General features: G+C 43.8%; 1 protein-coding gene across 1 annotated transcript in view; it reads right to left on the reverse strand.

Annotated features, from left to right (window-relative positions):
* Positions 1 to 16,839, reverse strand: part of atp2b1a (ATPase plasma membrane Ca2+ transporting 1a) — a 95,916-nt gene that overhangs the window by 12,377 nt on the left and 66,700 nt on the right. The window contains exons 6-16 of the mRNA XM_077498721.1: positions 13,702 to 14,155; positions 7,070 to 7,267; positions 6,693 to 6,950; positions 5,357 to 5,482; positions 4,832 to 4,996; positions 4,704 to 4,742; positions 3,392 to 3,547; positions 2,144 to 2,358; positions 1,722 to 1,964; positions 1,404 to 1,645; positions 224 to 461 (exon numbers count right to left, since the gene is read on the reverse strand). Of these exons, the coding sequence (XP_077354847.1) occupies positions 224 to 461; positions 1,404 to 1,645; positions 1,722 to 1,964; positions 2,144 to 2,358; positions 3,392 to 3,547; positions 4,704 to 4,742; positions 4,832 to 4,996; positions 5,357 to 5,482; positions 6,693 to 6,950; positions 7,070 to 7,267; positions 13,702 to 13,894 (2,073 nt within the window). The 5' untranslated portion in view covers positions 13,895 to 14,155. The remainder of the gene's footprint in view (positions 1 to 223; positions 462 to 1,403; positions 1,646 to 1,721; positions 1,965 to 2,143; positions 2,359 to 3,391; positions 3,548 to 4,703; positions 4,743 to 4,831; positions 4,997 to 5,356; positions 5,483 to 6,692; positions 6,951 to 7,069; positions 7,268 to 13,701; positions 14,156 to 16,839) is intronic.

The raw sequence follows: 16,839 nt of genomic DNA on the forward strand, positions 1-16,839 counted from the left end.
GTCTCGACGAGACTTTTCCAACGGTGTCTGACCCGTCGCTCCACGACATTGTATTCCGGAGATAGAAAATACAGGCAGTCAGAGTTACGTCAGAGTTACGTTCCTACGCTAGCAATGTAATCCGAATTTCAACTTAAGTCGAATTTCCCCATTAAAGTCAATATTTACATCAAAATAATTTGCATTACATTTTTTTTAGCTGCTCGTCAGTCAGCAAAATTACCTCAGGCCTCACGGGGTCTTCAATGCCCACCACGCAGATGCACGTGAGCCCAGTGAGGATGTCGTTCTCGTTGTCCCAGTCAGGCTCGCCGTCCTTCACGGTGAAATCTCGGTACGCAAGGCAGATGGTCCTCAGGCCTTCGGAGGCCATGGGTTCGATCACTTTCTTCACCATGTCGTCGCGGTCTCGCGGGCGAAACACCTTTGACTCGCCCGACGCTGTCAGGATTTTATAGCACCTGCGAGCAGAGAACATGGCAATAAAATGGAAAAAAAAATGCCTCTAACAAAGTGGAACGTAAGAGCGAGGGGCAGACGGAGGAGAAAAGAAAAGTTGCTCGATTATGGAAAAAATAATCAGGATTATTTTGGCAATAATTTAAATCCTGATTATTCATACAATTATTTATTTGTTAGGACAAAACAAGAAAATGTTTAAGCATTTAAAAATATTAAGACCAATTAAAAAAATAGAAACACTACAATTATGTAAGTTCCTTTTGGACCAAACAGAATTTATAATACTATTTATTTATTTATGAAAAAAATTGAAGTTGGAGTGCAGCATGTGCACTGTGCAGTAGGACGGGTTTTTGGTACAAAACAAGAAAATGTTTAAACGTAAAATAATAATAATAAATACTTTTTTTTTTTAATTAATACAAATAAAATTCTTTGAAACACTATAATTATGCAAGTTCCTTTTGGACGAAACAAAAAGTATTAAATTAGTTATTTTTAAATTTAACCCGAAGTCCGATTTAAAAAAAATAAAAATAATAATAAACAAATTCCTCCGTCCTCACTATTCAATCCCCTTTGTGTGATGTGCATGCACTTATGGCAGACAACGAGGTGCTCTAAATTTATTTAATTAGTTGTAAAAAATGTAAATCTTTGGTACAAAACAAGAAAATGTTTGAACATATAAAAAATATTAAGACAAATAAATTTCTTTGAAACAATATAATTATGCAAGTACTTTTTGGACCAAACAAAATTTATTAAAAATTTGTCATTTTAAAATAAACAAAAGGTGCAAATATCTAAATTTAAACAACAGAAAAAATAGTATCAATAATCTTTTTTTTTTTTTTTTAAAGATTATGTAGATTTTGTAATTCTTCTCAGCTGCTTTAAGACATTTCGTATATCGTTCACGGACTAAAGCCAACTCTTACTTTTTAAGGAGGATTTCCGAGGCGCCCTTGCTGAACATGCGGTAGCTGCCGTCGGCCATCTTGAGAACGGTGCTCATGGACTTGCGCACCGAGTTGAAGGTGTACACCTTGTGCAGCTTCTCCTCGGGGATCTCGTTGCGAATGGTCTGGTAGTCGCGCTTGAGGTCGGTTGAAAATCCCAGCAAGGCACATTCGGTCTTGTTCCCCACTTGCCGAGGCAGGCCGCCTTCTTTCTCTGGAGGCTGCCGGGGAAGGAGATGTGAAAACAGTGAGTGAGCTGTCCGAGCCTAAAAATAAAAAATAAAAAATCGGGCATACCATAATCTTGGTTGTGTAGGCGCAGTTGACGGCTATCCCCAGAATCAGGAAATCTAAAATGGAGGCTGGGATGTTCTCAGGGTCCGGCACCTTCTTGTAGTGTTTCTCGGCCACGTAGACCTGCACCACCGTCATGCGGTTCATGGTGAGCGTCCCCGTCTTGTCCGAGCAGATGGCCGTGGCGTTGCCCATTGTCTCGCAGGCGTCCAGGTGACGCACTAGGTTGTTGTCTTTCATCATTTTCTGTCAACGGGACGACAGTCAACAGCTACAGACTAACTTCTTCCCAGCTGGATGACAGAGTAGGATGACAGCTTGGCGTCAAGGTATCACTTTGCAGGTCTTAACAGCCTAGCCTGCTCCTTTTAATAGGCTAAAGCATAAGCTGGTGGCACACAGGTGACAAGGTTAAGACAATTTACCTTGACAGAGTACGCCAGCGAGATGGTGACGGCGAGCGGGAGGCCTTCGGGGACGGCCACCACCAGCACGGTGACGCCGATGATGAAGAATTTGACAAAGAACTGAATGTAGATGGGAGTGCAGGCCTTGACCCACGGGAGGTTTTGGATCCAAAAGGTGTCGACCACAAAGAGCACCACCAGGATGATCACGGTGATGGCCGACATCACCAATCCTGAGAGGAAGCGGAGACATGAGGTCAATGTCGGTTTGTGGACAACCCTACCACATTTGAATTAATTAAAAAAAAAAAAAAATCACTGTGATCTTGCATGCGCTCACATTTGACAACGGGGCACTCTAAAGCAGCCACATCAACCCGAAGTCCTGATATGCACACACTGCTAAATCTGATTTTAAAAAATAATTAATTAAACAAATTCCTCCTCACTATTGCACCCTCTTTATGTGTGCATGCACTCATGGCTGACAACGAGGCGCTCTAAACAGTTAAACCTGCGGACTATTAAAAAGGAAGGCACATTTTCTGAGGAGACATATAGCTAACATTTGGGCTGCATATCGATTCTAATTTCCTCAACTGATTTTATTTTGATTCACAAGCGTTTTCTTCGATTTGATTTTTGTAGATTTCATTTGATTCACTTCAATCCAATACTGATTCATTATGGAACATCAAATCTTCTTAAATATTAAGGACATAATAAAAACTCCACAAACATTAAATTTAAAATTACATAACTGATTAAATGATTTAGTTTTATAATCACTTAAGTGTTATACAAACATTTGGCAAAAGCAAGGATGAGACGAAAATATTTCCATAATTCTAATTTAATAATTGTAAATATAAATTAAAAAGATTCTGAATTGTCTTAAAGTACAATAAGCCAGGTCTTTCATAAGAAAATAATTTTATTCATGTGAACAGTAAAATACAAAAAACCTGCCTTTAAAATTCTGTTTTGTCATAAATTTATGGGGAAAATAATCGATTCATGGTTTTACGAATCAATATCAGACTTGAAAAGGAAAAATCGATTTAATATTGATTATTTGATTTTTTAAACCCCGCCCTAGCGTACATAATTAGCTACTAGCTAACTAAACTTATTTGAAGGAAGGTGCTCAAATTCTGGACTCCAAAGTGTGCTGTTTAAGCCACACCCCCCTAAAAATAAGGTGCACACGAAAGTTTGACACCAGTTTAACTAGTTAATTAAAATAAAATAAAAAAAGCCTCTTACCCGCTTTGCCGATCTGCACGGCGAGTTTGGTGAGCTTGCCCTGGAGGACAGACTTCTCTTTCTTTGGCAGGTTGGCTTTCTTCTTCTCCTCGGCGTCGGCTCCCTCGTCGCTGTTCAGAGGCTGCATTTCCATGGCGGCGCCGTCCTGCGCTTTGGCTGCAAACAAGACGCCGTTTCATTTCAGGAAATAACGTGTGAGAGAAGAATAAAAATGCCTTCCGCCCTCCCCCTCGCAGGCACAACAGACGGGAGTCCCAAAGACACGCGAGCAGATAAAACAGCCATGATAAAAAAGGAAAACGGCGACCCGGCGACGCTATTGTGCGCGTTATCACCGGGCTGCCGCAGCTGCCGCAGACTGTGGTTGGTTCTGGACTTACACGGCCGGAGTAATCTCAGTCTAAAGGATTATGGCTGATTCCTGGCAGACAGAGGGAAGCTGTGCACCAGGGACCATCGCCAGGGTTGTGGTCACAGACCCCAAGTGCCACTGATCACCGTCCCAGCGGGACCAACACGCCCGGGCCCGCGACGCAACCTCCCAATTGTCAGCCTTCAAATCGGACACGGGTCCGACCCGGAATGTTTCCTTATGGGACAGCCACAAGGTTGGGGGGGGGAAAGCAAAGCAGATGTTCTGGCTCCGGAATTGTTGCGTAGCTTTTAATCTCTTCTTCACTAATCGCTGTAACTGGATTCGGTAGCACCTGCTGCCCAAATCACAATGTGCCAGGCGAGGAAAGAGGGGAGACGGACGGGGCAGGACAATGACGATGCCAGCACAGCTTGTGCTGTGTCAAACGCGGTTGTGGCCAAATGAAGAAGAAAAAAAAGAAAAAATGCGCTAGCCAATTACAAGCCGCCGTTAAATAGGATGCAGGACGCCAGCTAATAAATGTGGGCGAGCCGATTCAACACACTTTAATGGGACCACCTACGCTTTGCCCGCCATCGTCACTTGCATCAGCTTGAACAGGCGGCGGCGTGCGGCCGGCACGGCGCAGCGCACACGCGCTCCCTGACTCGTTCCACCGCATTCCACATCAACTCCTCGGAAAGGGACGACACACAACACGACCTTTTCCAGAGAGTTCAACTTCCGAAGCCGTCACTAGCAGGCAGATGCTTCGAGTTAAACAATTTGGTGCACGTTTGCTTCTTTTGCAAAGCAGATTTAAGAGAGACAAATGATGATTGTTAACAAAGGACTGCTTCATACATTCGAAATCAGCTTACGGCGCTTTCAAGGTCAAAGCACATGACTAAAAAGCAGGTGGCCTGTGAGTGCGCATGTGCTCATGTAACCACTCACCTTTCTTGCGATTTTCAATGGAGCCGTCCTGCTTCTTATCTGCAAAAGATAACACCAGGCAGACATACTCAGGATGCAAAACGGAAATGACCCAAACTGAAAATAAACCAGACGACGAGGCCACGCACTTTTCCGCTGTTTCTTCTTCTCCTCTTTTTCCTTCTTCTTTTCATCTTCTTCGTCGTCGTCGTCATCCTCAGCGGCGCCGAGCAGCGTGAAAATAATTCCAGTTTGAGAGTTGACGCCCACCGCCGTGACCACCATTTTCCCCGAGCCCTCCATCACGTGGGTGCCTGCCGGAGCGAGGAAGCGGAGGAGCGCAGACGCCACTTAAGTTTCCCAACATTTACAGAGCAAAATACAAGCCTCGGGAGATTTATTTGCCAAGTGAGCGGAACACTTGACACACTGGTCTTGGGGAAAGTGCTACATTTGAAAAATCGAAGTAGAAACATAGCTGGCTTAAGTCAAGGACTTTTGTACATGAGTCACTATGGTGAATTAAAAATATCACAAGACACTTATTTTTTTTTTTTAAAGCCCATCATGCTGACGTCTCAGTCCAAACTGAAAAGTCACTTGAGCATATGAGAGATGCTAACGCAGCAATCCTCAGACAAGACGCCAAAATGGAAGCAGAGGCTTGGCCTTACCTGATAAGAGCATTAAATCTTTTTCTTGCGTCTTCTTGACATGGTCCGACTCCCCCGTGAGTGAGCTCTCGTCGATCTTCAAGTCGTTGCCTTGGATGAGGACGCCATCGGTGGGCAAAAGGTCCCCTGCAAGCCGCACAAAGAGTTAACGCGCGGAAACAAACGGAGGTGACACGTGCAAGTCATCAGAACCAAGTTTATAATCCCAAACCAGTTTTTATGTCTGTTACGAGACTGTCCTCGAAATTGAATGCATAAATGGAGATAGACCAATTATCGGTTGAGCGGGTTTGACAAATATCGGCATCAGCCTTTTGACGAATCTGAACGCCAGTAAAGCTGGTATCTCATTGAGCGCTGAAAGCGTGCAAACATAGCAAATTTAGGGTCTTCATCACGATTTGTAAGGTGTTCACAGGCAGTTTTTACTTGTCGCAAATACATTTGAACTGTTTGACCGCCAAAAGCATTGAACTCATTTGCTCCCAATAACGTGTAAATATGGTTTTTTTTATGTTTTAAGTGTCCCAAAGACGTATTTATACGTTTTTTGTTAGTTTTTTCATGATAGGGCATACAGAAGGCTTTGATGCAGCCTCTCAACTGCAAAGAACGGTTGCAGAAATGGTAGTTATTACACAAATGGCCAGCAGGTGGCAGCAGCGCAAAGGCAGAGCATTTATGCATTTATTTCCACTTGATAAAAAATGATGCTGACACAGGGAAACCCCTACACTTTTTTATTAAAGGATCTTTGTGTAGTTTTTGTTATAATTTTTAAACAAAACTGTCAATTCTTTATAGGTTTAAAATTAAAAGAAAAAGTAATTATTTTTTAATTTTGATGTTAATATTTTCTTTTGCTGCATATGAATATCGGCATGAAATATCGGTTATTGGTCTCCTTGACTACTAATAATCGGGATTGGCCTTGAAAAAACCCCCCAAAAAAACATATTGGTCTATCACTATGCATAACCGACATTGAGCCTTTTTAATGTTTGACCACCTACTGTACCGATGAGTTCAAATTGTGAACAAATTTTACCGGTCTTTGTGGGTTTAATAGTGAGTGATGAAGATCAATGTCATAGTTGTGTTTATTTTTGCATGTTAGTGTTTTTTTTCCCCTTATTTGATCAACAACAGAAGGCTTAAATCCAAATATATCAACTTGCTCCCTGAGGTGGCCTCTGAACTCTGGACCCAAGCTGATTGGTTGGTCGCCAGGTTCACGCACAGTACACAAAAATAACTTTCGTTCAAACATAACAAGCAACTATGTCAAGTCATGTAGCCGAGTTTTAGCCAAGCAATAAAATGAAATGAGCCACACCATATTTGATTTGTGCAACGTCGCCTACGACGATCTCGGCCACGGGGATCTGGATGACCTGCCCGCTGCGGACCACCGTGAACTTCTGCTCCTGCTCGATGCGACTCTGGAGGCCGCGGAACTGCTTCTCTTTGCTCCAGTCATTGAACGCCGTCACCAGCACCACGCAGATGACCGACAGCAGGATGGCGGCGCCCTCGATCCAGCCCGCCTCCGCCTCGTGCTCGTCCTCCGCGCCGCCGGCAGCCTTCCCGCAGTCTGCCGAGAAAACGCACGGAACGCTCGGCTGAGTCAACTCTATAAATCAATCGTGCTGGAAATAAACAATGTTGTCTTCTACAATGATGACAAAACGGGCCACATGATAATCAACCCACCTTCTCTTTCGGCATCTTGAGGTCTATAAAAAGAAAGGCCAAGTGAAACTATGGCTGCCACTTCCAGGATAATCAGCGTGACATCCTGCAGCGCCTCCCACACTAATTGCAAGAATGTTTTGGGCTTTTTGGGCGGTATCAAATTTTGCCCAAACACTGTTTTCCGCTTCTCAATGTCTGCCGGCTGCCCACCTAGACCTGGAGGGAGAGAGTGGAGGGAAATGAGACTGAATTCAAACGAAAACATATCTGAAATAGTCTTAAGTCTTAACAAGGAGCCATCTCATCTGACAACAGATGGATGCGGCGCTGTTTGGCCTAAAAGTCACGCGCATTATCTGCGTGGGGCATCAGCAACAGCGACGCACTCGAGAATAGACGTCAAATACGACAAACGTGTGAGCGCGGGCATTTTGCAGCGCTGCGGGGACCCCCACCCAACCCATTCACATGCCTCTCTCCACACAGTTGATGATGCACCGCCGATTTTCAGCTCGAGTCATGCAGACGGCTTGCGTGTGTGTGTGTGTTTGTGGGGGTGGAATGGATGGAGCTGCGTGTGTGAGAAGGCCGAGGTGGAGGAGGAGGAGTTGATGACTGTGCGAAAGCGCGACTGAAGGGTTGGAGCGAGGGTGCGAAGGACGGAGACGACCGGGCTGGGGAAAGCGGGGTCCTTGTTTGAACTACAGTATTAGGAAGACGAATGACAAGTGACGTTTCGTAATAGGCAGCTCTAAATTTAAAATGAAGCCCTTTCAACCACAGGGAGTGCTTCATATAGCCGACTTGGGATTGATACATTTTTCAAGTGATCACCAGCCTGTCTGTTTGACTCTTTTTTTTTTTTTTTTTTAAAGCCAAGGGAACTGCTAATCATAAACACTACATTATAAGTAGTAGGGGTGTAACGATATCCAAACATCACAATACGATATCACGATATGAAGGTCACAATACGATAATTATTACGATATTGTGGGGAGGTTGGTGATACAAAAAATAAGATCACAATATTGTAAAAAATTAGCTCATACAAAAAAAAAAAAACACAATATTGTGCTTTTGTACATTACAGCAATGTATTATGTGCATAGAAGGGCCAAAACATGCCTTGTGAAAATTAAACAGCACTAAAAAACTAGCCACCAGAGGGTTCTAGAACTGCACAAATGGTAATCAACCCGACTTTTCATGATGACGACGATATATTGAAGGAGTTTCAATATCGCAATAACGCTATTGCTGTTATCGTTGCATCCCTAATAAGTAGTGATATCCAAATGAAGCTCAATAAAAGGTTCATGAAACACTTGAAGATATGTTTGACTCCTCTAGATGGCACTCTTGGTTTAACCAAGAGCCCCATCTAGAGGAGCATAAAAATATCGCACATGCTTCATGAGGCATCATTTTCCCATCACTAATTGTAAACAAAAATAAATGGCTGATAATTGAAAAAAATTTATCTTAGTCAACAAATGATTTTAAAGCAGTGATTTTCTGTGTTATTAGTATGAAAGAATCACAGAGGTAGAGTTCTGCTTTATTTAACTTTTAATTACCAGTGTAGAACATATGCTTTCAATTTTTTTGTTTTGTTTAACTTTAATTTTAGACTTTTATTTAGATTACATTTTTAACACTAATGCACAATACATTTTAATTGAATCATTCAAGTGTTCAAAGCTACTATGAACAATGTTACTGTGGCTTCCAATTAGTGCTGTCAAAGTTAAAGCATTAACTAATTAATCAATCACACAAAATTATCATATTAATCAGGTATTAACGCAGATTAATTACACTATTAATTTTGACCGCAGACGATCCTTTAGTTCACAGCATATGGTTATGTTAAAGGTAGCACAGGTTTGTGTGAGCAATAAACAAAACTATACGCATTAAAAAAAATTAATCGTTTTACAGATTTACTTATAATATACACGTTTCTAGGAATTGAAGGTATTTTTTAGGTGATACTTGGGGACAGCATCCACACATGAAAACACAACCAGATTCTTTCCTCAAGGTCCACTCGTGGTAGGGAGCCGGAACAGTGAGTCACCGGCGCGAGCCGCGGGGTTTACCCGGCAATAATTTCCCGTCGCGGCTCCCTCGCCACCTCCTATCGTCTGCTTTGATTCTTTAAGCCACTAATGAAAAGACGCTGACAGCTACAGGCCCGGTTCAATTTGATGCCACATTTTCCCTCGCCGCTTGGCCGCAATAAATATAAGTGACAGAGCAGTCAGCACCTCATCCCCGCCGACGGAAAGTGAAAATAGGCGGGCTGGGCAGCCCGCACCGCGGGGCCGGGTCAAGCGGCTAATCGTTAGCCGTTTAGTTTGACTGTCGTCCTGGTCGCCGGAGAGGGGTCAAAGTGAGGATTGGCCTTGTTGCAAACCAGTAAAACATTGTTGCACTTTTGACTTTTTTTTTGTTTTTTGTTTTGGTTTTACTGCCTCCAGACTGAAGATTGTGTCAACAACAGGAGAGCAAATATGACAACGACAAATAAGCAAGCTGCAGTCTGAATGAGTGCCACCATTGGAGTTAAAGAAGTCACTGAAAAAAAAAACAAATGTTAGGAAGGTCTACTACTGCTATTGTGAGTCTCTTGATGCTTTTAAAGAGGAAATTAACCTTAAACATTTATTGACAGTAATATGTGACCTCAGCAAAATCCAGACGTTTTTATCCATGTCAGGCGGCGGCCATTTTGCCACTTGCCGACTGAAGATGACATCACAGTTGCTCCGGGCTCAGATAACGACCAATCACAGTTCACCTGTTTTCTGAAGCTGAGCTGTGATTGGTTGTTACCTGAGACCTGAGTAGTGTGAATTTTGTGCCATTTTTAAATGTAGTCTTAGTTTTAAAACAATTTCAGTCACGCTTGTTAGTTTTGATCACAGCTAGTTAACCTCGTCCCATTTTTATTTACTCTATTTTTAGCAGACTAGAAATCTAGCATTTTAGTCTTTATTTTAGCCAAGAAAACATAATTTTATTAATCTAGTTTTAGTCAATAAAAACTGTCAACATTTTAGTCTAGTTTTTGTCAGGACAAGCATTTTATCCCTGTATATTTTTTTGTCAGCAGATTTATTGAACCTTTTCGAATCTAAAACTATTTCACTGATTTAGTCACAGTTATTGTTTATAAATGGGGCTTTTAGTCTCATCTAGTCTAGTTTTAGTCCGGTGGAAAATGTGTGTTGACGAAATTATTTTTGTTTAGTTTTTGTTGACGAAATTAACACTGTGATGTCATTTTCACTCGACAGCAACTGGCAAAATAGCCGCCTTCTGATATTGATAAAAACTGCTGGATTTTGCTGTTTAACTCATATTCAACTAATGCAATATTAACCAGAATATCGCATTTAGACTAGTGAAGCTGCATAGAACATATTGTCAAGAATTTTTTGTGGGGGTTGACTTCTTCTTTAAGAGGATGAGCATCACAATGTAGCAGACACCTTTAAGCTTGAACGTCACGCTTACGTACGGCTCCTCTTGGAATAATGACACATTGTCCTTACAATGTGACACCGCACTTAAATGAACATTGTCACGTCTTAGTGTGATTAGTTTGTGTAACTTGTAATTAGGGGAACATAACTCAAAAATTCTCGGACGACTGAATGAATGTAGACAGACAGGCTTTTCCACAAACATTAGGACAAATGCACTAATGGGCAAAAAAAAGACGTTTGGGAAGAAATCCCGTCCTTCAGTCCCCGTTTGTGTTGCCTTAGCCTCGCCACGGAGGCTTTTATCATGCAGCTAAACACACTGACCCACAAGAGTTCCAAATGTGCTGACCAATCACGGCTTTGCAGTAAAGGCTTCGCTGTGGCAAAGAGCAACATCTGACACAATGAGGCCGATTTGTGAACAGCATTCCAACCACGGAAGCCTTCTCGGCGCTGCGCTTACACAGCCCGAGGGGGCCAGGAAGCTACAACGCAAACATTTGACTTCACCCATGTAGAAATCCAACTAACAAATAAAGCCTGTGCTGTCAATAATATCCAAAGAGAAAAGTCTGGTGAGTTTCATTTTGCAGGAGGATTCAGGGGGTCCCATTAGGGACTCGGAATGTAAACAGCACGCTTCGATGGAGCGACTGACGGCCGCCGGTTGACGCGGCGGAGATGTGGTTGCACTTAAGCCTGCCGACGTGGCCGGCGACCCTGAGACGTGACATCCGAAGTGCGCTGAAAGGATGGCGCAGTATGTGTTAAAACGGCGCAACAGTCCGATGGCGCTAAAAATAGATCGCACCGTCGACTTGACAGTCTTTACAGCTCAGGCCGTAGATCAGTCACACCCCCGTGGTGACGCATTGCTCCACTCAAAAATGTGTACTCGCCGAGCCCACCCAAGGATAAACCCGAGTATCATCGATGACTGAGCACAAACTGTGGGTGGAACACGCAATGCAGCAACAGCAAAAGTTGAGCACAACTTCCCTGGGTGAGGAAAATGAGCTTGGAAATGTGGAGGATTTGGGAGGGATTGGTTAAAGAGGGTTTTATATGTAAGCGTCTAACTAATTAGAAATCCCTTTTCAATTGTCAAGCCGCTGTAATCCAATGACCAATGAGCTGATTGCCACTGTTAACTATCAAAGCGAGCGCCTCGTCGTCATCCAAGCCGCGCTTCCGCATGTCGCACGCCTCGCGTGACAAAAGTGCGACAGGACTGTTTGAGGCTGTGACACGGTCACATACGTGTGAGAACAACTGGCACCTCAACAGAAGGATTCTCAGCCACGACAGCACGCTGGCAGGCAGGAGATGGCACGGCGCACCTCGTGCAATCATCACGTCGTTAAGGTAATGATTCTGGCAGCCGCCGCGCGTGATTCGTGCTGCCATGCAGCGGGGTATTTACGGCATTCCCTCTGGCGAGATGAAGCCCAGGGAATTTTTTTTTTATTCCCTCTCTCTCCTCGCGTACTGAGGACTGTTGCTGCGACAGTGAGTATGCGGTGCCGTTTTAATCTGGGATCAAACTGAAAATCCTCTCCCATAAGAGTTCAGTCAAGGTCATCGTGGCGATTAGGCAGACTGTCTATAGAGAGATGCTGAAACAGAGTAGCGGGAATAAAGGAGGGCGGGGAAAAAAAAAAAAAAAGGTCTGTGCTGTCAGACAGTGAAGCTCCAGTGTCGTCAAACATCTCATTTTCACAAAAGCCGGATGGCCGACAACATGGTGGCGACAGACTAACTCGGGATGGCGTCCCCCAAGATGAACTCGCTCCTTCCGCAAGACGCTTTGGGCAAGGCTGAAAACCGCATGTGTGATCTCAACCTGGTGCAGCGCCCGGCCGGACAGCTGCGGACGCCCACAGCAGAGGTGAAACAGGAGAGAGGGGACACGGATATCGAGCCGGCCGCCCGGCCACCTGTCTGACACACGCGACTTTTCCAAAGAAGTGATGTCAAGGTGGTCAACGGCGTGTGCAACACGGCTCGCCACTTTAGCATTCTCTAGGATCAATAATTCATCAATCGACATCATGATGTAGTCCAATTCAATTTTCATATCGCAAAGGTGGCGATTTTGAAACTCTTGAACTTTTATTTTTATACTGTATATCTATTGATTTATAGTGTCTAGGTGTTTACATATAATCACTGTTTAATCAAACATGACGTACTGACTTGTGTTTATGTTTCTGCCAGATTTGAGTAGAATTTTTGTGAAAGCTAAAAAGTCATAGTGTTCAGTAAGATAACAACTCTAACACATTAAGTCAGGTTTCAGTTGCTCTATTTTAGGGGTGTCAGTTAATTAACCATAATTAATTGCATGATTTCAATAATTAACTTACTATTCAACTAATTTTACATCTGTTCTCAATGTTCAGTAAAATGTCTAAACTTTTTTTTTAGAGCTGTCAAACGATCAAATTTTTTTTAATCATATTAATCATTTTACAATTTTGATTAATCATGATTAATCAATTAAAAAAGGTTTTCATCATTTTTTGCCCGCCAAATTTGAAGAGCAACTGTTATGTTTAATTCTTTCGACGTTTATGTTATGAGGACGTCTTCAACGTTTTTTGATCCCTGCACACTCTCATCCTCCTCTTTTTCTAATTAGTTAATTACTTGCATTATATAAAATGAAAAAAAAAAAAAGACCACAATATTTTGACATGAACAAATGAATGAATGATTCAGATTGTGACGTGAATTTTTTAAGCTAGTTGAAATTTGAACAGTGCAAATTGGAAGTATTATGTGGGAGTTGTTAGGCGGCAAAAAAGTGTGCAGAATAAAAATCACAATAACATATGTGGGAATGCTTCAGCATTCCCACAATTAACTCAAAATTAACGCACAAATAGTACGTTATTTTATTGTAAGCCTAACCCATAAGACCAAAACAGTTATTTAATGGATATTATATTGTAATAGATTCATTTATAGCTTGTGTTTGTTTAAAAAAAAAAAAAAAAAAAAAAAAAAAACAGAGGCCTTGGCCCTTGAAAAAAATTGTCACATATTAAATCGCAATCGCAACATGGTGAGAAGGGGAAAAAAAATATCACTGATTATTTTTCAAAATCATTCAACAGCAAACCACTGAAGTGAGGTGAAGGGCAACTTTACCATCCGTGGGTGAGGTTTTTAAGCGGCTGCAGAGTCCGTGAACGTCTCCGTAAGTTTCCCCAATTTTGTTTAGGCCCTCCGCGCCTCGCAGTTCCATGAGGGAGCGCAGTTCTTTCAGCGTGCATCCAAAGTCGCCGTCGTGGTTGGCCTCCATGATGGAGTTCTTCACTCCACTGTACGAGTTGTTTGCCATTGTCTCGCAAAGCTCGGAGTTACCCGAAGGGGTAAAAAAAAAAAACAGAAAAAACAAAAGTTGTCCCAAAAAGGCTTAAATCCTCACGAGCGCACACGAGCTTCCATAAAAAAAGGCGCGAGGGCCGTCAGAGGCAGCCGGAGTCATGCGGCAGCGTTTCTACATTGCCAGCCATGGCCCTCGGAGAGCTGAGTCCTGTTCCTGTCCTCTCATGGCGGCGGAGGGGAACTCGCAGTGCCAGAGATCAACATGCAGTCGGATCTGGAAAGGGACAAGAGCAAACACGCTGTCAAGGAGACATTCCGTGTCATGGGTTCAAAATTAGGGGACATACAAGTACAGATTTACAAGCTCATCAACTTGCAAGTTGATGACATGTTTTTTACTTCAATTCAATGGACATTTTTCAGCTCCTTCTATTATGCGCACCTTTGACCATTCTAGTGGCAGTTGAGTAAAAGACAAACAGTAGATGGAGACAATCAAGACGCAGTAATAGTAGTCGTCGCTCTTTGTGGAAGATAAAGAACTTAAAATATAAAAGGACAGTCAAGGATCAACATCGGCCCAGCTTCCACTTGCCGGTGAGACGACGCCATGCGCTGGTCTTCATGGGAAAGATAGTCTTTCTTCAAGTAAAACACTACCGCTTTTATCCATATGGCGCTGCGATAATCAACCAAAATCCCTCAGTGGTGTTTGGGGTGGTAACAGCAGGTTGGTGTTTGAACAGATGAAGACTGCTCGGATGAGAGAGGAAACGTCTTCTAAGACTAGTAGGGATGTTCGATACCACTTTATAGATTGATAACAGTAAGGCAAGTCAACTCTTGAGTAGTAACCAATACTGGTATCACTCGTACTTTTGAAACATAAAGTTAAAAAGAAAAACAACAACAACGACAGATAATTTTAAATAAAGTCCTGCAGCAGGGTTCAGAGGTTTTAGAGGTTTCTGTCCACTAGCACACCTGATTCATATAATCAGCTCATCAGCATGCCTGATAACGATCCTGATCTTTAGTATCAGGTCTGTTGGGAGGCGGAAATAACTAAAACCTGCAGGACTCCGAATCAGCTGCTGTCGTAAGTAACGCATACCTGGTACTGATACTCGCCCATCCCTATCTAAGCCTACCAGAAGAGTCCAGTTGCGATTGATTCATTGCCCCTGAGAAGACACCTTTCCATTCAATTACCCTGAATTGCGATCGAAGGTTCCAATTTGGAATATTTCAAAAATAACCATCCCTTGGGAACCCGAATCAGTGTTGTTGCATTCTCTCTGACTGCGGTTGAGCATTCCCAGTCCTGCATCTCGATGTGCTGGCTCATGTACTGCACATAAGCTGCGCAGCACACAGGCCACTCAGCGGGAACAAGATTCCCTCCTCTGCCGTGGCGCTGGCGGCGAGCTGGGACCGACTGAATGATGACTCCAGGAAAAGCCGGCCGCTAAATCTAATTAAGACTATCTGCGACATTGGGGATCTCCGTTGTGGCGTTCCGCGGAGGAGGGAGAGCAATCGAAGCACACGAGCGGTGAGTCGGGTTGACGCAGAAACAATGTATAGATTCTTTAGTCACAAATACATCGATGCTATGCTCAAATAAAAAATGCGTGCGGTCGGGCCGCTCTAATCTCCGAAATAGGTTGCGCGATAACAAAGCAACAGGTCGCGGTTTATCTCCGACTCCAAATATGTCACAGGGGACAGCGACGCAGCACAATTGGAGTTAGCATTAGCGCTTGCAGTTTGTTCCGACGAGATTCTTGGAAACTATCCTGTCACACGTCGAGATTCGACTTGAGGCCATCTGCCGCGGAAAAGAAAAAAATGAAAACAGGAGAGGAATTTGTTCACTGGGCCGCTTGTTTTACTGAGGTTACACGTGCAGTCGCACCACTTGGAAAATGGAGGCATTGATTAGAAGAAATGCCCAACATATACACTAGCCAAAGACTGTAAAGTATATTTAGTAATATTATTACATTTGATATTGTTTTGTATAAATCGTGCTGACTTGCTCCTTTGTTGATTGAAGTAAACTTCATAGCACAGAGCATCAAAAACACAAAGGTGGCGGCGGCAGCAGACTGGTAATTGTCCTCGATGCCTCCTGTCCTAACGCCAAGGCTGACTGCCAAGCTAACACAGGTTTGCGCACTATTAATGGGCCATGGCGGTGATGTTACGCAACACGGGATGGCCTGAGCGATACGTGTGCAGGTCCACATGAGGAATTGTGCCTATGCGCAGTGCGCCGGTTGGGATACTTGAAGCTGACTACACTTTGCAAATGGCCCAATCATGAGCAATTACAGTTTGAAGCAAAAGACAAGACCTCAAGAGGAAATAGTTTTGCGTTATATTTACAATCCAATTTCATTCAAAGTTGTGCAGTCGGACACTGCACGCAACTGTCGTTGGCGCTGCGAGGGACGCCGAGGGCGAAAGTTTGGAGTTGCGGAGCAGGTCACGGGTCACGACAGCAGAAAATCGGAGCGATTGGATCTCCTTGGCCCGGCAGCTGGCGTGGGACGGTTGAGTGACAACAACCCTTCGTCCAAGGTGCCCGCGATAGTGCTCGTCCGGGAGTAAACGCAGACAATTAGCAGGAACGGCGGGCAGCGGCAACCGACGAGGGTCCCCCTGGCAGTTTGCCCGCCTCCGTCAGCCCCCCCACAGCGCAAGTGGGGGAGAGCAATGGTAGGGATCCCTCCGCAATGGAGCCGCCTAGCACGAGGGGTGGTATTTTTAGCTTTTCCCCGAGCTGCCCCTCCCCCCGCCGCTAGCCTGCCTCCGAACTGGGTCAGGCCATGTAAATGTGGAGGCTACAAAGCAGCGACGCCCGGCTCGCCTCGCTCACGGCTGAGAGCTACTTGAGCGGCCCTTCACCGCCGTCGGAGGTGTCGGCAAGTCAGCGCGCTTTCCATCTTACAG

This window comes from Festucalex cinctus, chromosome 16 (assembly GCF_051991245.1).
Source record: "Festucalex cinctus isolate MCC-2025b chromosome 16, RoL_Fcin_1.0, whole genome shotgun sequence".
NCBI classification, from domain to species: Eukaryota; Metazoa; Chordata; class Actinopteri; order Syngnathiformes; family Syngnathidae; genus Festucalex; species Festucalex cinctus.